This window comes from Panthera onca, chromosome C1 (genome assembly GCF_046562875.1).
Source record: "Panthera onca isolate mPanOnc1 chromosome C1, mPanOnc1 haplotype 2, whole genome shotgun sequence".
Taxonomy (NCBI): Eukaryota; Metazoa; Chordata; class Mammalia; order Carnivora; family Felidae; genus Panthera; species Panthera onca.
Window position 1 is genome coordinate 10118573 of NC_138346.1, and position 27916 is coordinate 10146488.

The 27916-nt window shown below is 43.8% G+C and overlaps 1 protein-coding gene across 1 annotated transcript in view; it reads left to right on the top strand.

The window, feature by feature from the left end:
* DNER (delta/notch like EGF repeat containing) overlaps positions 1–27916 on the top strand; it is a 317354-nt gene that overhangs the window by 283664 nt on the left and 5774 nt on the right. The window contains exons 10-12 of the mRNA XM_078450803.2: positions 6230–6343; positions 16006–16137; positions 26208–26454. Coding sequence (XP_078306929.2) covers positions 6230–6343; positions 16006–16137; positions 26208–26454 — 493 coding nt within the window. The remainder of the gene's footprint in view (positions 1–6229; positions 6344–16005; positions 16138–26207; positions 26455–27916) is intronic.

The window sequence follows — 27916 nt, forward strand, 5'->3', positions numbered from 1 at the left end:
TTAGTTTGGATTTTGTCCACACCACCCTGCAGTGACCCAACTGAGGGCTTTTCAGTGAGATCCTGAAGCCTGCCCTTCTAGCTTCCTACTCCTGGTTCCTGCTTCTTTGCCCCATTGACCGCTGGGTCCCTTTTGAAACTCACTGTGCATTAGCTTCCTTCTGCAGCTCCGTTCCTGTTCCCTGACTCTGGTCCCCCTGCCCCCACTGAATCCTTGTCCTCGGGATGCCATGAATACCGTTGGTCCCCAGGGTTTCCTTCTTGTCTCCTTTGTCGGTCTCCGACTGTGTGATACCTCCCTCCTTGAGTTCTTCCAACCTTGTCTCTGTATTTGCTGTGACAATTTACGGTCAACCTTGTAGAAATTACCTCTTTTTTTTTTTTTTTTTTTAAGTTTATTTATTTATTTTGAGAGAGACAGAGAGAGCACCAGCAGGGGAGGGGTAGAGAGAGAGAGAATTCCAAGCAGGCTCTATACTGTCAGTGCAGAGCCTGACGTGGGGCTCGAACTCCCTTATCTTGAGATCATGACTTGAGCCAAAGTCAGGAGTCAGACACTTAACTGACTGAACCACCCAGGTGCCCAGAAATACCCTCTTTTTTACACTAAATCATAATTTCCTGAAAGGCAGTGACTACACCGGGACCACCACCACCTCCTCCTCCTCCTCCTCCTCCTCCTCCTCCTCCTCCTCTTTCTCCTTCTTCTTTTAAATTCTCTGTAGCTCTTGATGTAGTGGCTTGCACAAAGACAAATGCTCAATAGCCATCTTTACTTGAATTGAAATTGCCGCTTAACGCTCTAATTAAATAAAGGAAACCAATATGAACATTTTCCCAGAAAATTTCTGCTGTGGATCATGAAATTGTTAGAAGGAAAATGCACGGAGGGACTTGGAGTAACCTCTCTTCAGACATACCGAAATGCTCGTTCCCCCCTCCAAAATTAGCTCAGAGCTGGTTCATGACTAGACTTGGAATACTTCGCTAGTGCTCACGACTTCTCAAGTTTCCCCCTATGCTGTCGATTTTTATTTTTTGCAGAACAAACTCGATGATCAACAATATACTCATTTGGAATTTGGGGTGGCCAGAGCTAGGGAGAAAATATTTCAGTTTTTAATTATGAAAACACCACAACAATAATAAAATTTTGGAAAAAAGAAAATTTAAAATTGCTCGTAGCTTTACAGCAGAATATGAGACCAGTTATTACTGCTGTTGTTCCCATCCTTTTTAAATATCCATGTTTTTATAGTATAATTGAGTTTACCTGCGATTTTGTATCATTCTGCTTATACCTTCCTTTTGGTCGTATGTTTGATTTAGATATTGCCAGGAAGTCTTACTAGTTCTATTTTAAACGGCTATGTAGTATTCCTTGGGGGAATATTTACCCACTCCCTTGTTGCATCTGACGTAGGGCTGTTATAAATAATTCTGAAATGAACATCTTTATTCGTATAATTTTTTATACTTTCACAATTTTGGGTGGGGGGGGAGAATTGGGTTTCAGAAATGAGACCACTGGATTATGGGTTCGATCGCATTGTACCTAATCATTTATTTTAAAAGCCTACAGAAATTTATAATGGAAAAGTTGAGAACTCTTTCTTTGTTTGCCAGAATTATTTTTCCCATGTAACCAGTGAACAAGAATTTCTGGATGTTTTGTGTACGTAGCTTTTCTCAAGAAGTGGGATAGATACAAAAATGGATAAGTCAGGGTTTCTTCCTTTTTTAGGCTATTATTAAAAAAAAATTTTTTTTTTAATGTTTATTTGTTTATGAGAGAGAGAGAGAGACAGAGTGTGAGCAGGGGAGGGGCAGAGAGGGAAGGAGACACAGAATCGGAAGCAGGGTCCAGGCTCTGAGCCGTCAGCACAGAGCCTGATGCAGGGCTTGAACTCACAAACCGTGGGATCATGACCTGAGCTGAAGTCAGACGCTCAACCGACTGAGCTACCCAGGCGCCCCTTTTAGGCTATTATTTAACCAGGGGAGCAGGTGAAGACTGGCAGGCACAAGGAATAATGAGGCCAAGGTCAAGATGTCAATTGTAATTTCTGAAAGAGTTTAGAAACGGTTGGGTTCTGTGATGGCTGAAATACTGAAAAAATTTTTGTGGAGGAAATAAGTTTGAATAAAATAAGATGATGTCTTAAAAAGAAACATGAAGTTCAGAGAACACATAGAGTTAATTTTCTTTACCTGGCTTAATTTTCCTGGAGACAAAATAGTGACTTTCAGTTCTCAAAATATTAATCATGGCTAAATTGTGATGGCAACAAAGCTTTATAATGGGCGCACCTCTCTTTGAATTTTTGCTCGTTTTAGTTCTAAAATTAACTTCTATACAGAGCCCTGTTGGAACAGAGGTCCTTTCAGAAACATTGCCTCTCTATCCCTTAATATGAAAAGTATGAATTTTTATTAGTTTTGACTGAATTACAGTTTATTTTTGCTTGAGACTAAACACAAGTTTCGTAATAGTGCGTGCTACATCCCTTTGCCAATGGGTGATGCATGTGTCGCTCCACAGACTTAATTTGAAGCGTGGACCTGGTTTTCCCTGACAAAATAGGGTGTTTTTGAGGCAGATTTGGAATGACTTCTCCCTCCTCTGGCAGTCTTCACCTGTGTGTCAGCCAAAGTACACTGACTGTCGCCCCTCCTGACGGGACAGGATTCTGGTGATACGTCCAGAATTTCTTCCACGCATTAAATTATGGCGTCTGCTCTAAAGGACCTCAGAGGTTGGCGGGGGAAATCAGGAGCACAGACAAGTCGTGCCCTAACACAGTCAACTCTCTAACAGTGTGGATCTCAGCGTGCTCTCAGTACACAATGGCGGAGAAATGGAGCTCCGTCTCGCGAGAGTCAGGTTCAGCTTTCCAGAGAGGTGGCGTTTGAGTCAGACTCTGACAGATAGAATGTGCCGGTGAAGAACAGCCTGGGCAGAGGTGAAGGAAGGCGTCCTTGTCAGAGGGGACAGACGCCCAGCCTTCAGTGTGCCGCCAGGGCTCAGGGCCCCTGGGGAAGGCAGCAAGGTGGGGCCCGGGGTGCCTGAGGGGGAGGGTTAGAGGAGAGCCACCTTGGCACACGAGTGGTGTTCGTGACTGTCTGTTCTCTGCATCCAAGGTTTCTAGCTCGTGGTTGTTCAGCTCTCATTGACAAGCTGAGCAGTATGACAGATATTTTTTATATTAGGATTAGCAAGGCTGAGAGTGTAGAAATGTGAGTAACCAAGTACTCACTGGGGACTTTTAAGACCATCTTGCTTCAGAGTCATTGTGTTTCTGCGAAGATAAGCTTTTGTCCGGTCTTGCTGCCAGAAAGCTCTCAATGGATCTCAAGTGACCCAGTATCTTTTGAAAAAGAGAAATAACAAGGGGAAAAAATTATCGCCAAAAAGCAAGAAGACCTCCAAAAGATGAAAATTGCTATTTTCCTGGCTGTTTTCATCAAATCTGTCTTATTGAAGTCTTTTAAGTTTAATGTGTTTAAATATGTAGCCTCCAGGGGTACCTGGGTGGCTCAGTTGGTTAAGCGTCCGACTTCAGCTCAGGTCATGATCTCACTGTTTGTGGGTTCAGGCCCCATGTTGGGCTCTGTGCTGACAGCTCAGAGCCTGGAGCCTGCTTCGGATTCTGTGTCTCCCTGTGTCTCTGCCCCTCCCCTGCTCGCACTGTCTTTCTCTCTCTCTCAAAAATAAGTAAGTAAACATTTTTTAAAGATTTTAAATATTTAGCCTCGAATTTGCTTCTTAGCCTTATTTGAAAAATGTGGTACTCTGTGTGTGAATATATTCATCGTATTAATATTACACAGTCTTGATTGGCCAATGTGTTACTAGAAACTCAGTAAAGATCATCCTTGATTGCTCTTACTTGAGATCTAATGGACATCTTTTTAGATTCCAGACATGCCTGAACTTTGGTTATGGCTGTATTTCCCATGACACTTGAAAGCCTTTTTTGTCACCTGGTTTCCATTGATCAGCCACATGGGAACTTGAAAATATGTGTATCTTTGTTTTTTGATAAACACTTTGAAGCAGAAAAGAATGTTTTGTATTTTATTCTTTTGGTTGAGTCCATGCTACTTGGGAATCAGTGGGATAACAGAGATAGAAACTTCTGGGTGAATAGGCCATACACACCCAAGTGAGGAAGAATTGCCAGTTTTATGCATATCTTTTTTTTTTTTTTTAATTTTTTTTTTTAAGGTTTATTTTTTTTTTGAGACAGAGAGAGACAGAGCATGAACGGGGGAGGGTCAGAGAGAGGGAGACACAGAATCTGAAACAGGCTCCAGGCTCTGAGCTGTCAGCACAGAGCCCGATGCGGGGCTCGAACTCATGGACCGTGAGATCATGACCTGAGCCTAAGTCGGACGCTTAACTGACTGAGCCACCCAGGCGCCCCAATCTTTACATTAGCGTGATTTCGCATATTACCTGGGTTGGTTAAGGACAGTGAAAGTCAAGGAGGCTCGTTCCTGTCACTAGAGACAGGGAGGGAGCTAGGATAGGGCTTTGGGGGGTCGCATCCCACCAGGCCCGAGGCAGTGGGATTCAGGTGGTGGTTACAGGGAGAAAAGCCAGACAATGGTCTGAAAGGCACTTCAGGAAAATATCTGGCAGAATATTTTTCAGGGGTTGGATATGAGAGGCAAAGGATAAAGTGGAATGAAAAGCCATCCATTCTAAATGCTTTGCCAGGCTCCAGTAAGTTATTAGTATGAATACAGATGGGCCAGTTCTGTTTCTGTTTTGTCTTACACTTTTTTCCTCTTCTTGAGCCTGACTTCATAAGACAAATGAAAAAGAAATGATAGACAGAAATCCCAGCGAGAATAATTTCAGTGACTAAATCATGAGTCACTGGGCGTGGCAGTCCTTTGCACGATAATGAGCTAAGTAATGAAGTGGAGAGAAAATTAAGTAAATTCTGTTCAGTTACTGTTAGCTTTATGCTTACTTTTCACGAGGCTGTCAGGAAGGGTGAGCGTACCGTTGTGTGCATTCTTGCACAGAATATAATGTGACCTGCCTTCCCCTCGAAAGGGCAGGGGATGAGAGAGGGAGAGATCAATCCATTCACCCATCTTGGCATTCCAGTGAAACCACAGCAAAAAAAAAAAAAAAAAAAAAAAAAAAAAAACCAACCTCACCCTTCAAATAGTGTTGGGTTTTTAAAGTTTTTAAATAAAGTTATGAAATAATACATGGTCATTGATAAAAAATTCCAACAATATAGAACTCCCTGTTGTGAAAGCCAAAAATAATTCAGTGCCTCACTCCTACTTTTGCATACATACATGCATACGTAGGCTTTTTTTTTTGCACCCGTGGGAAACGGCTTTTGCTATAAAGACTTTTGAAGTGCCTACTTGTCGTGAAATGGGCTCCATAGAATTTTGTACGTTTGCACGGCCAGTCTGAGCTCACTCCCAGCAAACTACTTAGCGAGCACAGACACAGATCCAGATCTCTGGTGGTTGCAAATCCCAGCTGCCTCTCTGACCAGCCTCGTGACCTTGCATTCTTTCCTCAGTTTCTTCATCTGCAAAAAGGGAGAATAAGGCTATCTGCCTCCAAGTGTTGTTACAAAGATCAAATTAGACGCAAAGCCCAGTGTGAGGGCCTGGGACATAGCTTGTGCACAACACATGTTCACTTTGGTACACGGTGATCCAGTTTAGTCTTTTGAATGAGTTCTAAGTACCAAGTGGCTCCCTCTCTATCCTGCAGTTTCCCCAAAGTAGAACCAGTACTCATTTCAATATCTGACTCCACATCTGCACGTTCAGGATGCTGCTTATCAATTAGATCGATACCTTATAAAGGATGTCTGGCTATTTTCTGTTCCTTTCGGAGACTTAAAAACATGTCACTGATAAATTTTATCTTTCAGGGTTTTATCTTTCTGTTTGCTAGGCTTTGGGACTTGTGGTCAGAGAAAGTACAGGGTGACTATGGTAGGACCTAAAAGCAGAGAATGAATTTGCTGTGTTCTCATAAGGCGTGGCCTCACAACAAACTAGCCAAGAGGGGACACATGCCAGCATGCACACACACACTTGCACACGCGCACTTGCATACACACGTGCGCCTCTGGGAACCTGCCTTCATATAGTTCCAGGCTGTTCAGACACCTTGCTTTCAACGGCCACCGGGGCTGGAGATTCATTAACAAGTTACCCCTTTTGTGTCTGTTTCTCCGCAGGAATCCACTGCGAGTCTTACAAGGACCCCTGTGCTAATGTCAGCTGTCTGAACGGAGGCACCTGTGACAGTGAGGGCCTGAATGGTACATGTGTCTGCGCACCAGGGTTTACAGGCAAGTGATCCGGGAACTGGGTTTTAAAATTTGCCCCCAAATCCCTAAGATTGCAGCTGTTAAAAAAAAAACACCCCAAACTCAGAATTCTCTGTGCATACATCATTGCAAAAATATGGACACCACTGCAAAATGTAACCAGGCGGTGCTTGGATGAAAATCTACTTGAAAACAATTGACCGCGTCGTCACTAAATGAGGCTCTTCGGAATTCAGCATTTGCTACAGAGACTTGCTGAGATTGCCATTGCTAAACATTTCCAGAGCTGCAGCTTTGAAATGAGAAATAAGCCATTACACCAACGCCTGAGAAAGTGTTAAGTGTTCGGGGAAGTGTTCATGGGAAGAAGGGGAAAGGAAGAATCAATTTGTCTTTTACGGAAATTGCATTCAGCTACCATGTTTCTTTTTCCTGAAAGATACACCAGTTTGGGGATTTTGAAAAATGAAGGGAGGTGGTGGTGGTGGGCAAGGAGGGGGAAAGCCTCCAGCATCAGGGGCGATTATTGGTGAAGGTACAGACGCTGTAAGTGTGGGGGACAGGGAGAGAAAGCCGTCAAGAGCAAAGCATGTTGGGAGGGCAGGGGGCGGGGCTGGGTGCAAGAGAAACACCTCACTGAGCTGTGAGTGGGAAGAGCCACTTCGAGAGTCAGGAGCCTTTCTCAGTCACCCCCTGCCCCATGGGCTTCAGGGAGTTTTTGAGGCCCTGAAATTGGGTGTGAAACACTGTATGTATGTGTGTATGTTGAGAGAAGACTTTCACGTTTTTATCGGATTCTCAAAAGGAACTGTGAATCACTAGGGTAGAAAAGGTTCCATCCTTTGCTGGTCCATTGGAACCCAAGAGTCCTGAAATGTAGAGTGTAGGACAAGCCTGTGTTTTCAGAGCTTTCCCAACCAACAGAAACATCCAGGTCACTCTGGTTTGCACGTTGGGAAAGGTTGACCTACAAGGTGCCTGTAGAAGAAGGTAGGTCCTTAAGCTGCAGGAAAGCACGTGTTCTCATTGGCTGGAGACTGTCTTGTCATGCTCCCCTCTCCCCTGCTGAGCCACTGTGGCCACCTCCCCAACCCTGGAGAATTTCACAGACCACGGGCGGGCTCCCATTCCATCCCTGGGGAGCCTCTTTTGTGCTTCTGGGGAAGATGCCAACAGTCAAGATGTGGGAGAAGCAACTTCTGATCTTCCTTCTATTTATCTGTGTCACATCCTGTGTTTTCCTTTTGGGTTTTCCTGGGACTGAGAAGTGGGCTCATTCCAGAAAATGATTCGCAGATGGTTTTGTTTTGCTGACTGGTTTATAAACACACACAGACATTTATACTCATCAATGGATGCAAAAATAATATTGGGGAAGCATTCTGGGTTTTTTTCCAGACATTTTTATCTCACAAATAATAAAAAGCATGGAGGAAAGATTAGAAAATACAGGACTGTAGGAAAAAACACTTAACACTGCCTGCTTGGAGATAACCATTGTTAATATCTTAATACATATATCCAGAGACTTTCCTGAAGGTCTGTGCATATAACAGATAGTGTATAGTGTATATGCATATATATTTGAATGTAAAAGGAATCATGTTGCTCATACTATATTATAACCAACTTCTCGCTTAAAAATAAATGTAAATCATAAATATGTTTCCACCTGAAGAAATATCCTTCTGTCTTATCACTTCTAATGGCTGCCCTCTAGCCCGTTATATAAAATGTTGGTTTTTTTCTAACTCACCACCAATTCAGCTCTTGGGGAGTTGAGAACTTCTCATTATAAACAGCATTGCAGTGAGAATCCATGTATGTAGTTCTTTGTGTACTTGCCTGATTATTTCTTTGAGCTAATTTCCCAGATATGGAGTCCCAGGGCCCAGCAGAATATGTACGTATTTCCATATTGCTCTTCAGAAAAAACGTACCAAATTCACTCCTACCAAGAGTATACACGAATATCTATTTTCTTGTCTTCACACATATACTGAGAATTGTCGTTCTGTGGCCCAAAATGCCATTTAAGTGTTGTCTTAATTTTCAGGTCTTTGATTCATAATGAAATTGAATACCATTTGATACTTCTAAATGATCATTTGTGTTTCTTCTTTTACGAACTCCCTACTCATACCTTTCTTTGCTTTTCTACCAGATGATTTATGTAAATCCTCCTTCCTCCCTCCTTCCCTCCCTCCCTCCTTCTTTCCTTCCTTAATTTCTTTTACTTTAAGTATTTATTTTAATTCCAGTTAGTTAACATTTATGTTAATCTTTATTCTTAATTTGCAATAGCCCTTTATAATAAGTATATGACATTTTATATTCCATAGGGTGCAAGTATTTTTCTACTGCCATTTGTCTTTTAAATATATAAAAAGTGTTTTGTTTTCATATACCATATTTTATTTTCATACCATTAAATCTTGATATTTTCCTTCGCTTTCTTTTCTCCTGTACGTTCATGTTACAAAGACCCACCCGTCAAGATCTTCTAAACATTCTCCTATATTATCCTGAAAACGTACGAGTTAATTCTGTGCCTGCAAATCTTTAATCCATTTGTGATCTTATGGGAGACAAAATGCAATCTTTTCTCCAGAAAATGGAGCAAGTCTCCGACTGCCTAGTCAGCGCTCGCTCTTGGGTGTCTCTCAAAGGCACCTTGAGCTTATAGATTTTCTTCTCCTTTCCTTCTTTGAATGTTGGCTACCTCATTAAGTGGTATTACCAGCACCTCAAGTTGTTCCGGCCAGAAACCAGGGAATCATTTGGCACCCTCGTCCTCCTCTCCCTTACCTGTGGCCAACCACCAAAGAATCCTAGAACCTCTTAGATCTCACTTCCTGGAGCTGACGCCAGGCTGCCTTCACCTCCTGCCCACACTAGCGCAGCCCCCCTCGCCGGTCTCCCCACGCCCCTTTACCTTCACCCCTAACACATCCTCCACGCTGTGGAGATCTCCTGAAATGAAAATCTAATCCCTTTGCTGCCCACTTATACGTTGCCTGTTGGCATTTCATTGGTTTTTAGAAAAAGATGAAAGCCCTCAGTGTGATTGCCAAGAACCCGGCAGTCTGGCACCATCCGGTGCTTCCCGCCCTGCCCTCGTTGGTTCCTGAACACCACGTCAGGGGCTTCTCAGCAGCGTCCTTCCCTCCGTCTCCTGCCTCCTGGTCTCCTCTGCTCCCCACCCCACTCCCTCCGACCCCTAGGACTTCTTCACCGTACTCACCCTGATCACAGGGAGCGGTAGGACCCTTCCATGAAGCAGTCTCCAGCGTCACTCTAATTGGTCTTTGGAAACAACGAATGTCTATTTCTATTTAGCCTGTTAAGCCAGAACCCTGTTCTGGCTGCAGAGGACCACGGAATGGTTCCCAAAGTTGTTTGGAGAGCTCTGCTGTTAATATGTTTTACAGGACACTCGTCCCATGAGATGCTTCTTGGAAAAAGCATCTGTGGCCAAATTTGGGACATGGTACATGCTATGTGGAGATTCATAAAGGGTGTCTGGGAACCACAGGCTCTAAGAGGTCTTACAGTACAGAATCTTATTTACCTTTGTTTATCATAGCGCCTTCTCTCCCCCTTAAAAAGAACTGCCTGCCCTCTTTGACTTGCTACCCCGGAACCAAATACTCTTTCATTTTAGCAAAACTTACTCTCGAGCTCAAAAGCTCCCTAATTGACTGAGTGCAATGAAGTAGGCCAGTCCTTGTATAATTAAACACACAATGCAATGTCACATTTATCTTAGGGAGTTGGTGGTTCGGGTTTATTTTGCTCTTTTCTCTCTAGGTTGTTTTTGGGTGGGACCTTAGATTATTGATTTGAGGCCCCTCCTCATTTCTAATGTGTGTATTTAATGCCATAAATTCTCCTGCCAACAGTTCTTTGGCTGTGTCCCACAAATTTTATGTCCTATTTCATTGTCATTTAATTTGGTTTAGGTGCCTTTAGATTTTCTCTGTGATCCGTGGAGTATTTGTAAGTGTGCTAAGTAGTTGGGGCTTTTCTTCCCACACACTTTTGGGCACTTCTGGGTTTCTGGCTTCTCTGGCATCCAGTCTGGAGGATATGAAGCCGAAAGAAAGCTCGGGAGCTCACTGCCATGTCGTTCCTTGGGTCCTGAGTTTCCCAGCCCTTCTGTCTCCTGACTCCTCAGGGTCTCCTCTTGTTTGTTTTCTATATCATGTTAAGGGTTTTTGCTTGTACTTCGTTGGAGGAGTAGAAAAAATGTTTTTGCTTCACCATTTTGGAAAAAGTCTCATCCTGGCTGTTTTTAGAATTTTTCCTTGATTACTGGCATTAAACAAATTGATCGCGATGTTCCTTGGTGTGATTTTTTTTTTTTAAAGCAGGCTCCACACCCAACATGGGGCTTGAACTCATGACCCTGAGATCAAAAGCCACATGCCATACTGGCTGAGCCAGCCAGGCACCCCCTTAGTGTGATTTTGTTGGTATTTATCCTGCTTGGGGTTTGTTGTAATTCTTGGGTCTGTGGTTTTATACTTTCATCAAATTTGGAAAATTTTTTAGCCATTCCACCAAATATTATTTTCTGCCTCACTCCCCTTTCCTGGGACTCCAGTTACATCTGTTAGACTACTTAACATTGCACAATAGGTCGCTGAGTCTCTGTTCAGTTTAACATAATTTTTTTTTCCCCGAGCTGCAGTGTGTTTAGCTTCTGTTGCTGTTGTGAAGTATACTGGTTCACTCTGCAGAGTCTAAATTACTATGAAAACCATTCAGTTTTGTTTTTAAGTTCAAATATTGTATTTTTCATATCTAGAAGTTCCATTTTGTTCTTTTTTATATCTTTCATTTTTGTCCTCATTTCGTTCGTGTTTTCTGTCTTGAGCAAATCCCGTGTTTACTCGCTGTCATCTGTTATTTCTGCATCTGTGTCTCTGGATTGATACTTCTTCTGGTTACGGGCCACGTATTCCTATTTCTTGGCACAGCTAGTGGTCGTTGTGTGGATGGATGGTCTTTGTGAGTTAAATTGAGTGACTGGGCTTATCGTGTTTCTTTTTTATGCGCTGGCCTTTTTCTCTGGCAGGTAGGTAAGTTACTTGCTGGCCTGATGGATCCTTTCAAGTGTTTTGTTTTTTATTTTATTTTGGGGAATCGATCTGCGGTCGCCATGTCTCTAGGGATAGTCGCGCCCCGGTACTGAGGTGTGACCGTTCCCTCACTGAAGCACTGGGTGATCGGCGAAATACCTGCCTTCTGACTCGTGAGACTTTGAACACTTACTTCGCAGTCCTCCGTGGGCTCTGGGAACTGTTCGTCTCTCATCTCGTTTGCTGGGCCTGTGGCACTCCAACCTCCTCACGCACAGTACTCAGCAGCACACTCGAGGGGACGCGGCGTATTTCTGATGCTCTTTTTCTGACCGGCTCTGTCTTCTTTGGAGTCTGTCCTACAAATGGCAGCTACCTTGTCCTCCACAAACTCTGGTTCTCCTCAGTTCAGCGAAACACTGTGTTCTAAATGGGCTCCAGGCAGAAAGCCAGGACGATTCTGGTACTCAGCTGGTTTGTTGGCCTTCTCTCGCAGTCACAGTCCTGCCCTGCCTGTTGTCTAATGTGTTAAAGTGTTTTTCCTGAAATATGTATGTTTCATCCACTTTACAGTGGAAGGCCAAGAGAGGCTTCAGTTACCCCATCGCGGCAGAAGAAGTTCCAAATAATTTTTATTTGTTTTATTTAATTTTTTATAAGTTTATTTATTCATTTTGAGAGAGAACAGGGACAACACAAGTGGGGGAGAGGCAGAGAGAGAAGGAGAGAGAGAGAACTCGAAGCAGGCTCCATGCTGTCAGTGCAGAGCTCGATGCAGGGCTCGAACTCACGAAACCGTGAGATCATGACCTGAGCCAGAACCAAGAGCCGGACGCTTAAATGACTGAGCCACCCAGGCTACCCCAAATAATTTTTAATATTCATTTCATCTGGAATAAAATACCTGTGAAGCACAAAGGATTTATAGTTAAAGTACCCAGACCAGTGCCTGGCACACAGTAGCTCTATATTTAGTACTTCACAGGTATTTCACAGTAGCTCTGTATTTAATACTAGGTATTATGATTATAATAATTTTTATTGATCTGATTCAGTGTGGGCTGTATTAATCTAAGGGTTTACTGGTAGCAGTGACTTTTTTTTTCTTTCACTTTAATTTATCTGAGTAAAGCATACAGAATTAAACAGTACACTTGTAACTTTGCATAAGTACTATCAAATCTGATGCCTGCTGTAGACTGCCTCTTAGAAAGTAGTAGATTGGAAAGCAATTGTAAAAGACTTAAAGTTCAGACTATGATTTCCAGCTTTAGTCAAGTAGAAATTTCATTATGTATTCTCTTTACAAATGTTATTCAAGCACAACAGTGATTTAAAAGTAATTGATTTTTCCCCAACTCAAATAAAAAAAAAAAAAAAGTAAGCGAGTCAACAAAAAAGTCATCTGGCTCAAGCCAGCAAAAGCATAAAGATTTATTAAGTCAACTATGAGTAAGGAAAGGTTATAGAATATACTAAGAGCTCTTCTAATAGAAGTCAGAATGCATATTGCTTCAATGGAATGGCGGGGTGGTGATGTGCATATAAAAACATAATACTCTTACTATGGGGAAATAGAAATGATTTACATACAAATGAATATATATACACCAAAGTTGCTCTCTATAATTCATAGTGAATCTTCAAATACTTTGCTTAAGACTAGCATCAGAAAGCATGATCACTGTAAGGCAGAGAAGAGCAGTCATGTTTGGGAGTCTTCCTTGACTCCCAAAAATTTTTCTTGAGGGGCTCCATCATCAAAATCACCCCACATTCCTACTGCCAGCCTATGATGTGGTGAAGGCCTCCAGCTGAGAGCCAGGTGGGGGGATAGCTGATTCAACTAGAAGCGTGGGTACATCAGTCTGTAAGATAGGCCATTAGAGTAATCTAAAGATACCTGCGCAAGATGTGTTCCTCCAGGGTTTGGCCAGAACACGTATGCTGTGAAAGTAGCTGCTGGCTATTTGGGCCCTAGACTGGAATGGAGTTTATATCATTAGCTAGTATCATTTAATCCCCAGTTTTGCTCTGAGGACACTGGGGTGAAGAAATCCAGACTGGGATAGGCTTGAGATTCTTTCTGGGGCCCAGTCCTTTGGATCTGGGTCTTCGATATTTCATTGATATCTAACAGTTCGTTCTATTTTCCCCTGCCATTCTCTATTCCTATCCAATCCTTCCAATCTAGTGGGTCCCAGGAGGAGACTAATCTAGGGATCTTGGACCTCTCCCAACTACATTAACGCCCCCTGGAGATTCAAGAACCAATACATGCATCAGGACTAGTCTGGATTTGGCATTTACCATTTATCTGGATCAGGACCCTGGATTTGGCATTCACCTCCCTGGTCCAAAAAGCTCTGGACCCGAGGAAGAATGGATGGGCCAGACTAGCTCTAGGACTTCCCAGAATTTAGGGGATTAGAAGGGTTTGGCACTGACATTGGACTTGTGGAGTGGAGTGGAGCTTTTGAGTTTTGCGACGTGGTAAAAGCATGAAGCCGGGCTGTTTCTGCAGCTACAGCTGCAAAGGTAACAGAGCTAAAGACAGCTATTGTCTAATAAATACCTCAATTAAGCTTGTCTTCCTAAATGGTGGGAAAGTAATACTGAGGTATATATTTGTGAAAGCCTTTGATCTAATCCTTTTAATGTTTCTCAGCACGTTCTTGTTTATGTGTCTCCTCAACTAGCCTACCACGTAATGCCGGTTGTAATCGTTCAGTCTATGCCCTTTTCCACCCAGAGCGATTGCCCCATTAATAGAAAGACAACCTTTGAAATAGGTTAGTGAGAGGCAATCAATTTCATGTCTTTCCTATTGATGTAAATGACTGTATTTATTGCAGGAAACAAATTCACTTAGACACTACTGAATTATAATCAACCTAGCAGGGCCTTGAAGTAGTAAATGTTTTATTCGACAGATTTTACTTATTTAAAAATAAAACCGTCAGATGCCAGGTAAGAAGCAAGTGTGAAATGAAACAGACATGACATACTTCAATGTGAGATTCCTCCTCTGAAATGGGCTGGGAGTGACATACGGTGGGTTTATAAATGTGAGGTAAACCGGTAGCAGATAGAAGAGTAATACTAATTAAGTAAGCCTGGAAGTAATTACCCAAGTGTACATTGAAACATTGCCTTTGAAAACGGACAAAATATTTGATTTTGCTCCTTTGCTCTACTCTATGACTGTAGCAGTCATAAATGCTATGACTACAGGGTTTTTTTTTTCTTAATTTGTTTTGTTTTTTTGACTACCACTTTTTTTGAAATTTTTTAATGTTTATTTATTTTTGAGATAGAGACAGAGCATGAACAGGGGAGGGGCAGAGAGAGAGAGGGAGACACAGAGTCCGAAGCAGGCTCCAGGCTCCGAGCTGGCGGCACAGAGCCCGATGCAGGACTCGAACTCATGGACCGTGAGATCATGACCTAAGCCAAAGTCAGATGCTTAACGGACTAAGCCACCCAGACGCCCCTGACTACCACGTTTTACATGTACCTAAGCAAATAGAGATACATTTTGAAATTTTCTTTTTCTCATTTCCAAACTTTTAAGAAAGGTTGCCTCAATTGGAAGTATCCCCTTCCATTCATCTGATGAGATGCCTTTCAGTCTGAAACGCATACCCATTTTGTATTGACTTGTAGTATAGCTTAAAATCAGTGACGACGGCCTTGTTTGTGTAACTTGTGATAACAAGCTATTTCCTGTAAGCTGGTGTTTGGACCAGTGACATCAGCCCATGTTCTGGTTTGTTGGTTTAAACCAAGCTCTCGCTAATGGGGTCAAGGATGTCCCAAAGTGTCTGGTCTAGGCAGGGTCAGGAGCTCCAGATCATGTTTTTCATCATGAGGGGAAAGGCGGACTGGAATGAACGTGGCTTTCCTGGGGCCACATTTCCCGGAGAAGATTGTGTCAGAGGTAGGCTAAAGTGGACCTCAGAACTGTCTTTTCTTAAAGGGGGAGCTGATGTTCATCTTGTGCATTTCAATCATTCCCAGAAACACAGCCAGGGATTTGGAAAGTGAAGTGAGTTTTCATAAATGACTTTGGCTAGGCACACAGCTGTGCCCTAGAACTATCCAGAAAATAGTCACGTGTCCATACTCACATTCTCAAACACTTGGCTACAAAAAAAAAAAAAAAGAAAGAAAGAAATCATAACTGTGAGTTTTCGGCTTTCTGGAGTTTCAGAAAAATAAATAAGAAGAGTCAGCTGATGAAATTCAAAATAAAATAGACTTCTTAAATAAAATCAGGAACCTCAGTCCACTTTTCCAGTAAACCTCAAAAGGTGTATTCAGAGATGAGAATCAGCCTCAGTTAACCATTTGACTACAGGAGATTCTTTCTACCAGTGCTATTTTCTTTTCTTTTCTTTTTTTTTTTACTCTTATTTAAGCAGAAGGCCCCTTGTCTGGAATTTGGGGACGATTCTGCACTTGATATACACGGCAAATTGGGCTCCATTGCTGGAGACCATGGTCCCAGCCTCAGATCTCCGCTTTGCCAGAGAAGGGAAGTGACAAAGTTGGTAGTGTAGCCAGCTGTCCCATTGCTACTTTTCTTTCTCTCCGTAGGTGAGGAGTGTGACATCGACATAAATGAATGTGACAGTAACCCCTGCCACCATGCTGGCACTTGCCTGGACCAGCCCAACGGTTATACCTGCCACTGCCCACACGGCTGGGTGGGTGCAAACTGCGAGATCCGTAAGTATTTCTGCTGTTTTTAACATCACATTTTCATTTAGCACCAAGAGGATACTGACCGTGTCCAGGTGGCCTCCGTCACCCGCAGATGAGCAGTGGGGCCAGAGGGCTGACGCCAGTCCCAGAGGAGTACCTTTGCTCATTGCTTTCTGTCCCTGCCCCTTCCTTCCTGAGCCCGAACCCAGCCTTTCTACTGGGATACGAATGTGCAGATGTCATCCAGAGTTCACTGCTGCTCAGACAGCCAAAAATGTGCCTAACTGAGAAGCATTCGAATCGTATCAGAAAACAGAGGCTTTGTGTTAAAAACATGAAAAAGCACACAGAATATAAATTCACTTTGCATTTATGTCTTCAAGTGTCTTCAAACGCATTAGGTTCCTTCGGTTGCCTGGAGAATAGTCCAGTGAGGATGAGGGTAAAAGAAAACCCGAAAAAATATTTTGAGCTGCTGAGAGCAAATTGTTCTCTAAAGATGAGCTCCCAGAAGTTTGAAAATGTCATAATCAAGATATGTATTAAAATAATGTATCTGCGGGACCCCCAGGCGGCTCAGTCGGTTAAGCCATCCGACTCTTGATTTTGGCTCAGGTCATGATCTCAAGGCTTGTGAGTTCAAGCTGTGCATTGGGCTCTGTGCTGACAGCATAGAACCTGTTTAGGATGCTCTCTCTCCCTCTCTCTTTCTGCCCCTCCACTTCTATCTCTTTCTCAAATAGAAACATTAAAAATTTTTTTTAAAATAATGTGTCTGTTGGGTTTTCCATTGTTTTGGAAACTGCTAAAAATTCAACTATGAGACGTATTTTCTTCTAATTGAAATTCATCGGGACAGTGGATCTTCCATAAAAGCTCCCCCCTGGGCTCTCTCATCCCTCCCCATCTTTTCTTCAGGTAGAGATAGTTCATCTATTGTGTGAGTTTGGAAGGAGGCAAATATATAGAGATAGCCCCATTTGTCTGTCTGTCTGTCTGTCTGTCTCCTTCCAGGGCTGGCTGCTGGTTACCTCTCTTCCTCTATTCTGTGTTTCAAGAATAAGCTCTCCAAGGGGGGCCAGCACTGCCTGTGGCTGCATGGGCCTGTCTCATTCTTCATGTGTCTGAGGAGGAAGGTCACATTCTTCGGTATCAGTGTGACTGGTAATATTATTGGGGCTCCTACCAGCTCACTCTTTGTCTTTGCTTTTGGTTGAGAGACTGAGAGGGAAAGAAGGTAGTTATTTTTAGGTCTCTCCGTCACCAACTTTCCTAAGCACCCCTAGACAGTGTGGTCTTAGGACCAACTGGCCTTGCCGAAGATGGGTGGGAAATACTCTTGTGCTGAGGAAAGATATAGAAAGGGATGCTAATGGCTATGAGCTGGTGTAGGATGTTAAGGCAAGAGTAGGTATAAGATGTTAAGTCCAGTCTGGTGGAAAGCATCCCAGACTTAGGTCAGCAGGACCTTGGTTCTTCCCCTGGCATAACACTGATTGTGTGGCTGCATTGAATCATGCTGACATTCAGTTTACTTATCAGTAAACTGGGGCCAGATTTCATTCTAAAATTTGGTAATTCTGTTAGAAATGACAAATTTTGTGCCTTAGGGCAGAATAATATCTACTTATAACTTTTAAATCTTTTTTTAAAAAAGTTTACTTATTTATTTTGAGAGAGAGAGACACAGGGAGACGGGGGCCGGGGCGGGGGGGGACTCGAACTCTGAACCGTAGATCACGACCTGAGCCCAAGCCAAGAGTCAGATGCTTAACCAACTGAGCCACCCAGGTACTCCTATAACTTTTAAATCTTAATTATGAAGATAAGTATATAAGAAAGTATGGATAAGAAGTCAGGGACACACGAGATGCCCTCAAGAAGCTTTAAGTGAAGTCCTATAATTATAAAAAATCTAAATTTTACTTCATTCCAGTGATGATAATATAGGCAAAAGATATACAAGAATGGAAAATGAAAAGTTTAAAAGTTGACTTCAAATTCAAGGTCCATCATACTCCAGCTGTGTAACCTGGACAAGCAAATGTATCTCATGGAGTCTCATCATTCTCACCTTACAAGACAGTGATGGGGAAATGCTGTGAGGATCAAAGGAGGCAAATATGTGCAGATTTCTGCAATGCAGTAGGCACTAAATAAATGCTAGTTTACTGTGGCTCATGTACCATGAACTACTCCTTGGGAGGACCAACCTTCGGCAACTGTCTTTTTGGATGATGAGTGCCAAGGGCATGGGCCACACTGAGTGGCTGGATGCAAGAGGGCCCATCAGACATCTTGGTCCACACTTGGGCTCCCCGTTTGCCCAGAATAGCACTTTGCATTTGGTGATCTCATTTCTGCCTCTCCATTAGACCAAAGGCGCTAAAATCAGTGTCATCACAGATTAGGCTCAGCTGGGTTCCAGTGTTGGATGCTTCCATCCTTGACCCGAAGGTCAGAATGAAAAATGTGCATTTGAGGTTTGCTGTGACATGTAGCTGATGGCCAGTGTCTAGAGAACTGGGTCTGAATCAAATGGGATGGATCTAAGGACCAGGAGTGGAAGTAGAGTGGCCAGGGAAGATTCAAGAGGCTTCAGGTCCCATCCCTTTGAGGTCCCTTTCTAACGCTGAATTATCTGTGATCTTCTCAAATGTCCAGAAACCAAGAGGAGGGTATCTGGATGGTGCAAGGTCGGATGGGTAGATCTCAACAGGAAAGCTCAGATGTATGCAGAGAAGAGGGAGAATCATAGCCCACATAGGCTCCATAGCAGGGAGGCCTGTGAGTTGTCAGAGGTGGTCCGGGAGCTTCCCATCAGCCTCACTTCTGCCTCTGGAGGCCACATCGCCTGCCTCCCTCCCTTGCTCATTCTGCTTCAGCCACATCATCCTGCTTTCACTTCCTCGGATAGGTCAAGTTCATTCCTGCCTTCAAGGCCTTTACCTATCTGCCGCCCTATGCCTGGAGTGCTCGCCTTTCAGATTTTAGCACAACTTTCTCCTTCGCTACACATCGATTAACCTAGAAACTCGCCCCTTTAGAGTTATTATCTGTCCCCTAGTCAGTAATAAGGAGTAAAAATCTAGCAGACCACAAAGATTGATCAAAACCACCAAGAAAACTGACCCAGAACTATCTAAAAGGATCATTTAAATAGTTGTTGTGTTTTATATGTACCCTGAAGCAAATGCAAACCTTAAGTTCCGGAAAGTACCAAAACAACCTAGTGAAATTTGTCTGCTCTCGACTCTTGCCACCTGAGACGGATAACAATTTTGGCTTTGGATTTTAATAAAAATTTTGCCTTCCTAGAATCAAGGTCTAAAAAACCATAATTCCTATAAATGTTTATATAGTGGTGTTTTGTGTCACCTGTGTAGGAACTGTGAGGTTTCTACAGTTAGCGTTACAGTTAATCTTGCTGACTGACAGTTGGACAGGTAAGTGCATTGAACAATTGAATCTCTGCCTCAACTATTAAATTAATGATATTCTACAAATAGGCAAACAGGCCATCCTGGATTTATAATTCAACTAATAATCAAGGGCCTCTTACTATCAACACTGAACACTACACCCAGGACATAAAGGTTAATAAAGCAGCCCCTGCCTTCAGGAGCTCATCATAATCCAAGGGTGGCTCATCGTAGGTGGTGGGGTTTCTGTAGGTTTTGTACAGGCTGCTCTGGGAACCGAGGGAAGAGGGGACCCTCTTGGGATCCTCCTCCCCAAAATGCATGGAATTTCATAATGGTTAAAGAAACTCATCACATGGCTATGTTGGTTGGGTTCTTTGGTTCTCATTTTTGTATAAACCAGGATATTTTAAAAATTAAAATTAACCTTCCTTCTCATCCAGATCTCTGCTTTACTCCCCAAATGTAACAATTATTAGCCATTTATTGTTTATTTTTCGAGATGCATTTGGTCAATATTGTAAGTCCTTTTTTTTCCTCCCATAAAAATGGAACTATTCTATACATACTGTTCAGCATCTTGCTTTTATGATTAACAATATATTGATATTTGTAATATATAGAATATTTGTCCATGTTGGTTTATGCAGATCTACCTCATTGTTTTAACACCACGTGGCTTCCAATCTAGCCCATCAAACCCTTTCTTTATATGCAGCCAGAAGCACCTTTTATTTCCTTTTTGTTTTTAAGTTCATTTATTTATTTTGAGAGAGAGTAAGAGAGAGTGCAGGCGGGGAAGGGGCAGAGAGAGGGAGAGACAGAATCCCAGGCAGTCTCCACACTGTCAGTGCAGAGCCTGATGTGGGGTTTGAACTCATGAACTGTGAGACCATGACCTGAGCTGAGATCAAGAGTCAGATGCTTAACCAGCTGAGCCACTCAGGTGCCCCTTCTTTTTGTTTTCTAAAAGTATGTGGTCTTTTTTCTTTTTAATTTTTCCAGTTATTTTTATTGTGGCAAAATACACATAACATGAAATTAACTATCTTAATCGTTTTCAAGTGTATGGTTCAGTGATATCAAGTACATTCATACTGTTGTGCAGCCCTTACTACCATCCATCTTTGTAACGCTTTTCATCTTGAAAAACCAAAACTCTGTCCCCATTAAGCCCTAACTCCCTGTGACCCCTTCCCCCAGCCCTGGCAATCACCATTCCACTTTCTTTATTTCTTCTTCTTTTTTTTAATCTCCCCTTGTCCCTCACATCCCAGCCTCTGTTAACCACCATTCCACTCTCTGTTACTATGAGTTCAGCTTTCTTTTTTTCTTTAGATCCATATATAAACCAGCTTACACCATATCTGTCTTTCTTTATCCGACCTGTTTCAACTTAGCACAATGTCCTCAAACTCATTCATCCACATGGTTGCATCTGGAAGAGGCATCTTTTCAACGTGCAAATCTGAATACTCAGACCCTTCTCCCCACCAGTTTCTCTCCCTGCCAGTGCTGAGCTCCTATTAAATTGCATTTATAACTGAAGACCAAAGGCCACACGATTGCCTGTGGGGCCACGGGAGGGAGCTCCTCACTCAGCCCACCCCTGGCTCGCTCCCTCGCTCCCTCGAGCAGCCACCTTGTCGCCCTTCCAGTCTCTTGTCCTGTTCCCCATCTTCCCCCCTTCCCCGGGGTCTTTTCCTGGGACCATGTTCTCCCTGGTCTCCCTCAACTCTGGTTTTTACCTACTTACGTGGAGAGCCCAGCTTCCTACAGACCCTTACTTCTAGAGCAATTCTCATTCCCCAATTAGATGGAGATTTGCCTTGTCCTTTCCAGTAGCACCGTGGAGGTGGTCCTTGATTGGCTTGGCACACTTGTATGTCTACAGCTACTATGGGATCATTTCTTTGGTCTCTGTACCCCTCAAAAGATGGGGAACTCCAGGAGCCAACTGTGTACTTTCCCTCGCTCTTTATCCCAGCATCTAGTGCCATGCCTGGCACATAGTAGGTTTCCAATTAATGGCTGTTCAGCAAGCAGATCCTATGAAAGAGGTGAGCTTTTCTTTCCATTCCTTTCCTACGCTGTCCTCTTCTGAAGTTTAATGAGAGCTCTTAATCTTTTGCGATCTCATTGACTGCCTTGCTTGTCCAAATAACTCTTAGCTATGGAAAGCAGAAGGTAATTTGAAAGCCCTCCTCTCAATTAGTCTAGCAGCAGATGGTCTCAAAAGTTATCTAGCTGTCTGATGTCCACACATCGCACACTCACTCTCTTTTTAAATAATATAGGTGAACACATGAACGAGCCTGGCTACGTTCACGTAGGTAAATTAAAAAACAGATCTAGGCAATGTGTTCTAGAATGAAATTTATAAATCTAATGGTGTCTCCTTCGGTGGAGTGGTGGTTGTTGCTGGGTCTGGTTTTAGTCTCATCCTGGCCACAGGTGGTCTGTTTGACCCCGTGCAGCTGCTTAAGTCCAGCCTCTCTCCCTAGCTCCAAGGGCTACGTTACAATTGACAGGTAAATGCAAACACACTGTGGAAAACACAAAACCTTAAACAAACTGAGTTTGAAACCTAGATACAAATGGTCTCGCAGACCCATAAGCAGGCAGTTTGTGTGCACGTGTCCCTGCTCATGCACCTGTTGGGGCTGATGGGATCATTCCATCGAGCATCTTCCGGTGCACAGCTCCTCTCTGAGCTGTGCTGTAGCTGGCATAGTGAATGGTTCATGCAGCGGGACTCTGGGATGTGCCAAAGTGATAGCTCGTGAGGGTCTCATGACTTACGCCAGGACTGGAGGTGACAGCTTCGGCCACCTGGTGCAGATCCTCTTGATGCTTCCAGACCGAGGTTGGATTTACTCAGATCCAGCCTGGTTCCAACCCGATTAGTGAGTAAAGCAGCCACATTCACTTCTACCAGAAAAATTTCAGCCGACAGTAACGTAGGAAAAAAAAAAGTGGGGGTAGGGGGAGGAGGAAGCAGAGCTTTTCAGAGGAATTTCAAGAACGTTTTCCCAAAGGTTCAAACAGCCTGGAATGCAGAGTTTGGCGAAGTAGAGCAGATGGCCAGAAACGTACACAGCATAGGCAGCTCAGGCCTGGGACGCCGTGCTGAGCACGTAACCCAGCGCCGTTGTCTGTCCACGGTAGCGGCCGGACCGCTGTGGGTTGTGTGCTCGCTGTGGATACACAGTTGATACGAGTGAGCTATTCACATGAAGTTCGAAATCAACTGTGAGGGCTCAGCGGGAACGCACGTGGCCCTGCCATAGCAATGGGAGCGGAGCCCTCTCCCAAGTCGGAGTAGAAACATCGCTGGCTGCCCTTGCGGTGATGCTAAGTGGCTGTTACGGTGAGGTCTGAGCGTTGGACTCCAGCCTACAACTGAATTTTTCAGAGAAGAGAATAGTTGCAAATCAAGTGAGTCCTGCTTTTCTTCCAGCCAGAAGAATGAGTGACTCTCAGTGTGAACCAGGCATTGCCAAATTAAATGCCTCTGATCCGGGACGGAGGCTTCGTTCTCGTTTCACAAAACACCTTCTCCCCTCCGTGGCGACCGTTCACTTGCCGTGATTTCTGTCAGTCCCTCTGGCCATATGTGAGCTGGTTCGGACAGAGCCGGGACTGCGGTCATGGTCAGTCTCACTGCTGCACGGACCTCGTGAGCTCAGGCAACCAAGCTCACCTGGCAAAACCAGACCTCAGGGGTCTTGGTAAAAACTCAGGAGTCTGAAGTTCTGGGTGTGAACACACTTCACTCATCTCATTCTTCTCAAACTCTCAGGAGCCATCAGGTTTGGGGGCATGAGTCCCTTTTCCGTTAGGCTTCTAGAAAGGGGATCTGCACACTTGGCCTTGTTTGGGTGTCTCCCTGTGCTCTTCTTCAGATTGTAACCATTCAAGGTAAAGCATAGCCGGTTCTCAGATTCCGTGGTCACTGAAGATGTAGCTTGGGTGAGTGTGTATGTATGTGCCCGCACATCGCACACATTCCCGCAGAGTTTGGCCCAGTGAGAAGAGTCCGAGCATTTCACGGGAAGACGGGCCCGTCCACACACCCACCCCTGAATCCCATTTTCAGGCTCCCGTAGTCCTAATGTGAAACCAGTCGTCTCGAGGTGCTGGTGCTGTGAGTCCAGCACAGAAGGCATCCCTTTCCCACACGAACTTGGCTTCTCTTTGGTCTTATGTAGCCCTTTTTATTTTCCAAACTTCCTTTCAAGTCCTGTTCACATTATCCAGAACATTCCACATGTGTGCAGGTCTGTAAACAGTTCATACTTTGACACTCTTGACCTGTGCCAGGCATGAGATTATGTCCCATTCGTCCATTTATTTTCCTGCTCATACAGGTTGGTGTTTTTTGAAAGGGCCCAGAGCATTGCTCAGTAATCCTGAGCTCACAGTGCGTGCCTCAGAGGGCAGTGTCCTGCTTCTCCTTATCCTTTATCTCTCTTCCACCGTGACACCTGCTCCTTTTTAGGACCACCCACCACATGCCCAGCAGCAGACTTTCTTACTTTTCTTCGCATGTTTTCTAACTTGTGCCTACAATAAGCCATGGGGTACGTGTTGCTATTTTCATCTTATAAATGAAGAAACGAAGTCTCAGGGAGGTCAAGTAAACGTTGCAGCTAGGATTGAAGGCAAGGTTGGCGTGATCCCAAGGCCCACACTTCTTCCACTGTTATGCTGGAAGATAATCCCATGGATGTTTTCTTCAACTAATTTATTGCTGATTTTTAAATATTTTTATAAAAGGAATACATTATTCTTTTGAAAGAAGCTGGAAAAGACGGAGAAGTATAATGAAGGAAATAAAAATCACTTGTGATTCTGCCTCCCATTGACCTCTATTGTCAGTGTGTTCCTGGGTGAGGCAGACTTGGGTCTAGATTTGAGCTCACCCAGCTGGTGATGCCAATTTCCTATAAAGCAGAGAGAGAAAATAATGGATCTTCAGTTGGTTGTAATGATTAAGTGAGATGTTTTCAAAGAGCTTAATGTTCGTCATTATTATCACTCTGTCTTGAGCTTTTCAGTGTAGAGTTAGGCACTTTGAGTTCACATGTGACTGTACTATATGGGTAGGTCCTGTTTGGCCAACTGCTTTTGTTCTCTTGTTGGAACAAAACATCTCTTGGGGCGCCTGGATGGCCCAGTCGATTAGCCATCCAACTCTTGATTTTGACTCAGGTCATGTTCTCGCAGCTCGTGAGTTGGAGCCCCGCATTGAGCTCTGTGCTGACAGTGCAGAGCCTGCTTGGGATTCTCTCTCTCCCTCTCTCTGCCCCTCCTATGCTCGTGCTCTCACACACACACACTCTCTCTCTCAAAATAAATAAATAAACTTAAAAAAAGAAAACATCTCTCCATCTCACTAAGAGTTGAGTATTTAAGTTGTTTCCCTTTTTATTTTTCTTTTATAAATTGTTTTGTCTACTTGTGGGACAGAGAGAGAGTGTGGGGGTAGGGCCTCTGGCTATAGCTATAACATTTTATTTCTTTAAAAAAAAACCTGAATAACAATCTAAAGCAAAAATGGTTCAATACGAACTTTATTAACTTTGAACAGTATTAACTTTGAGTGGTGGGTACCTGGGGGTTGTGCTTATTTAATGAACCTTTTTCTAAATGTATAGTATTTGGCCATTTAACATTTAAAAGTTCTGATGCTCAGATGAACGTCCTTGTATATAGGGCTTTACGCATTTATAGGACAATTTCCCCAGCATAAATTCTAAAAGTTGGAATTTCCGGGTCCATTAAGTCTACACAAGGGTTGAGTATCAATTTGCACATCCTCATTTCTGCACACATATCAGCTGTGGTTATCAAATATTTTATTTATTTAAAAAAATTTTTTTTAAGGTTTATTTATTTTTGAGGCAGAGAGAGACAAAGCATGAACAGGGGAGGGGCAGAGAGAGAGGGAGACACAGAATCTGAAACAGGCTCCAGGCTCCGAGCTGTCCGCACAGAGCCTGACGCGGGGCTCTAACCCATGGACCGTGAGATCATGACCTGAGCCGAAGTCCGATGCTCAACTGACCAAGCCACCCAGGTGCCCTCAGCTGTGGTTATCAAATATTTTAAATACTGTTTGGAATGGATAGAGGAATTGCATTTTTAAAGAATTATGAAAGTAAATAATTTTCTATTTGTGTGTCTTTGGTAGATTCCTTTTTAAATTTTTTTTTTAAGTTTATTCATTTTTGAGAGAGAGAGAGAGAGACAGAGCGTGAACAGGGGAGGGGCAGAGAGAGAGAGAGAGGGAGACACAGAATCCAAAGCAAGCTCCAGGCTCTGAGCTGTCAGCACAGAGCCCGACGCGGGGCTCGAACTCCCGAGCCACGAGATCCTGACCTGAGCCGAAGTCAGACGCTCAACCGACTGAGCCACCCAGGTGCCCCGGTAGATTCCTTTTTATATTTTTGCCCATTTTCTATGGTGTGTTCCTGGTTTTTCTTAATGATTCGTAAGAGGCTCTTGTATGTTAAGGACATTAGCCCTTGATCTGGGTTATCCATAGAAAATAATTCTTCCCAGTTGGGGTGGCCCTTGTATTTTAGGTTGCTGAAGCAAGGTCAGTGAAGACCTTCCTGTTACAAAGGTCACACCTCACACCCAGGCCTTTGCTTACTTTCGCCCCAGACCTGCAGTGGAAGTCAGGTCACATGGCGGAGAGCCTCACCAACATGCCCCGGCACTCCCTCTACATCATCATCGGGGCCCTCTGCGTCGCCTTCATCCTGATGCTCATCATCCTCATCGTGGGCATTTGCCGCATCAGCCGCATCGAGTACCAGGGCTCTTCCCGGCCAGCCTACGAGGAGTTCTATAACTGCCGCAGCATCGACAGCGAGTTCAGCAACGCCATCGCCTCCATCCGGCATGCCAGGTGGGCTGCGTGGGGAAGGGAGGGGGGAGGAGGGGAGAGCCCGCTGCCATCTGGGTGCGTTCCTGGGAGGCGGGTGGTGTTGCGAACAGGAATCCACACCTGCAAAGAGGATTTCATAGACGAAAGCATAGGTTCAAGGCATACTGGGGACAGATAATTGGGCTGCTTTATAATTTGCTGTAGCTTACTGTTTGCATTGAATACATTCATTCATTTAATTTGTGTTTATCCGTGCTATAAATAGCCGATTCTTAATCACTGTGTAGGAAACGTTTTTTGATGATTGCTTTTTGGAACGTCTTTAGCTGTGCTCTCCAAACAGCATAGGTAAGCAGTGACATTCGATTTAGCGTCTTCCTTAAGGAATGACAAACAGCTTTCATTCTGCTGTTGGTGTACATATTCTAGAAAACGATGTCCTTTTCTGGAGGAAAGACTCCTGGAGGGACGAGGTACCACACCAGTGGTGCCACAGAGAAAGCAGGAGTCGGGTGTCCGAAGTGTGGCATTTAGTCCCAGCCACCCCATTACTTGACTCTGTTTCACACAGACCATTCAAGCCTCTGCAAACACTGGTCCCTGAATAGCGAAAAGTCATGTCTCCCTTAGTCAAGGCAATCAAATTAAATTACAAATAGTAAAGGCTTGTATAAAGAGATAACATCCTATGTATTCTCCAAATCTATAACACTAACAAAATCAGCTAATCTAACTTTTTTTTACTTTTAAAAAACTTTTTAAAATTATTATTTATTTTTGAGAGAGAGGGAGGGAGACACTGAATCCGAAGCAGGCTCCGGGCTCTAAGCTGTCAGCACAGAGCCTGATGCGAGGCTCAAACTCACAAACCGTGAGATCATGACCTGAGCCGAAGTTGGACGCTTAACCGACTGAGCCACCCGGGCGCCCCCATATTTTATTTTTGCACAGGATATTTAGTACAAAAACGAGCGCGCCAGTGTTTGTTAAAGGAAAGCTGTTTTCTCTTTTAATTGCTAGAATGATCTAAAGTGCACAATTCAGGAAGTCTGTGCTGTAGTAAAGAGCGGGCTGAGCTCGGTGTCTTCAGATTGGGGTCATGAGAGCTAGTAGCTGCAATACCTCTGTTGGGAGGCCGTGTAGTCGTCTTGATCAAAACACACGCAGCTCCGGATTCCGTCTGAACGGTACAGAGGCTACGAGGTTCAGAAAGTTTGCTTTCTGCGCAAGGAAATCCCCAAACCAATTCTGAGTCAGGCCCTACGTGCTGCTCATCACTGACTCCTTCCTTTAAGGGTCAGCTTAACAGCACAGCCTCCGGGAAGCCCTGAGGCCAGTCCCTGCACGTCTTGTTTATTTGACTCGTCCGCCAGCCTGTACACAAAGGGCCGTTTTCTTTCCGTCTCCAGCAGGTGCTGGCACATAGTAGACCCTCCTTCCTACAATCTGAGGTCTGTAGTGACAGGACGGTCTCTGTCAGGGA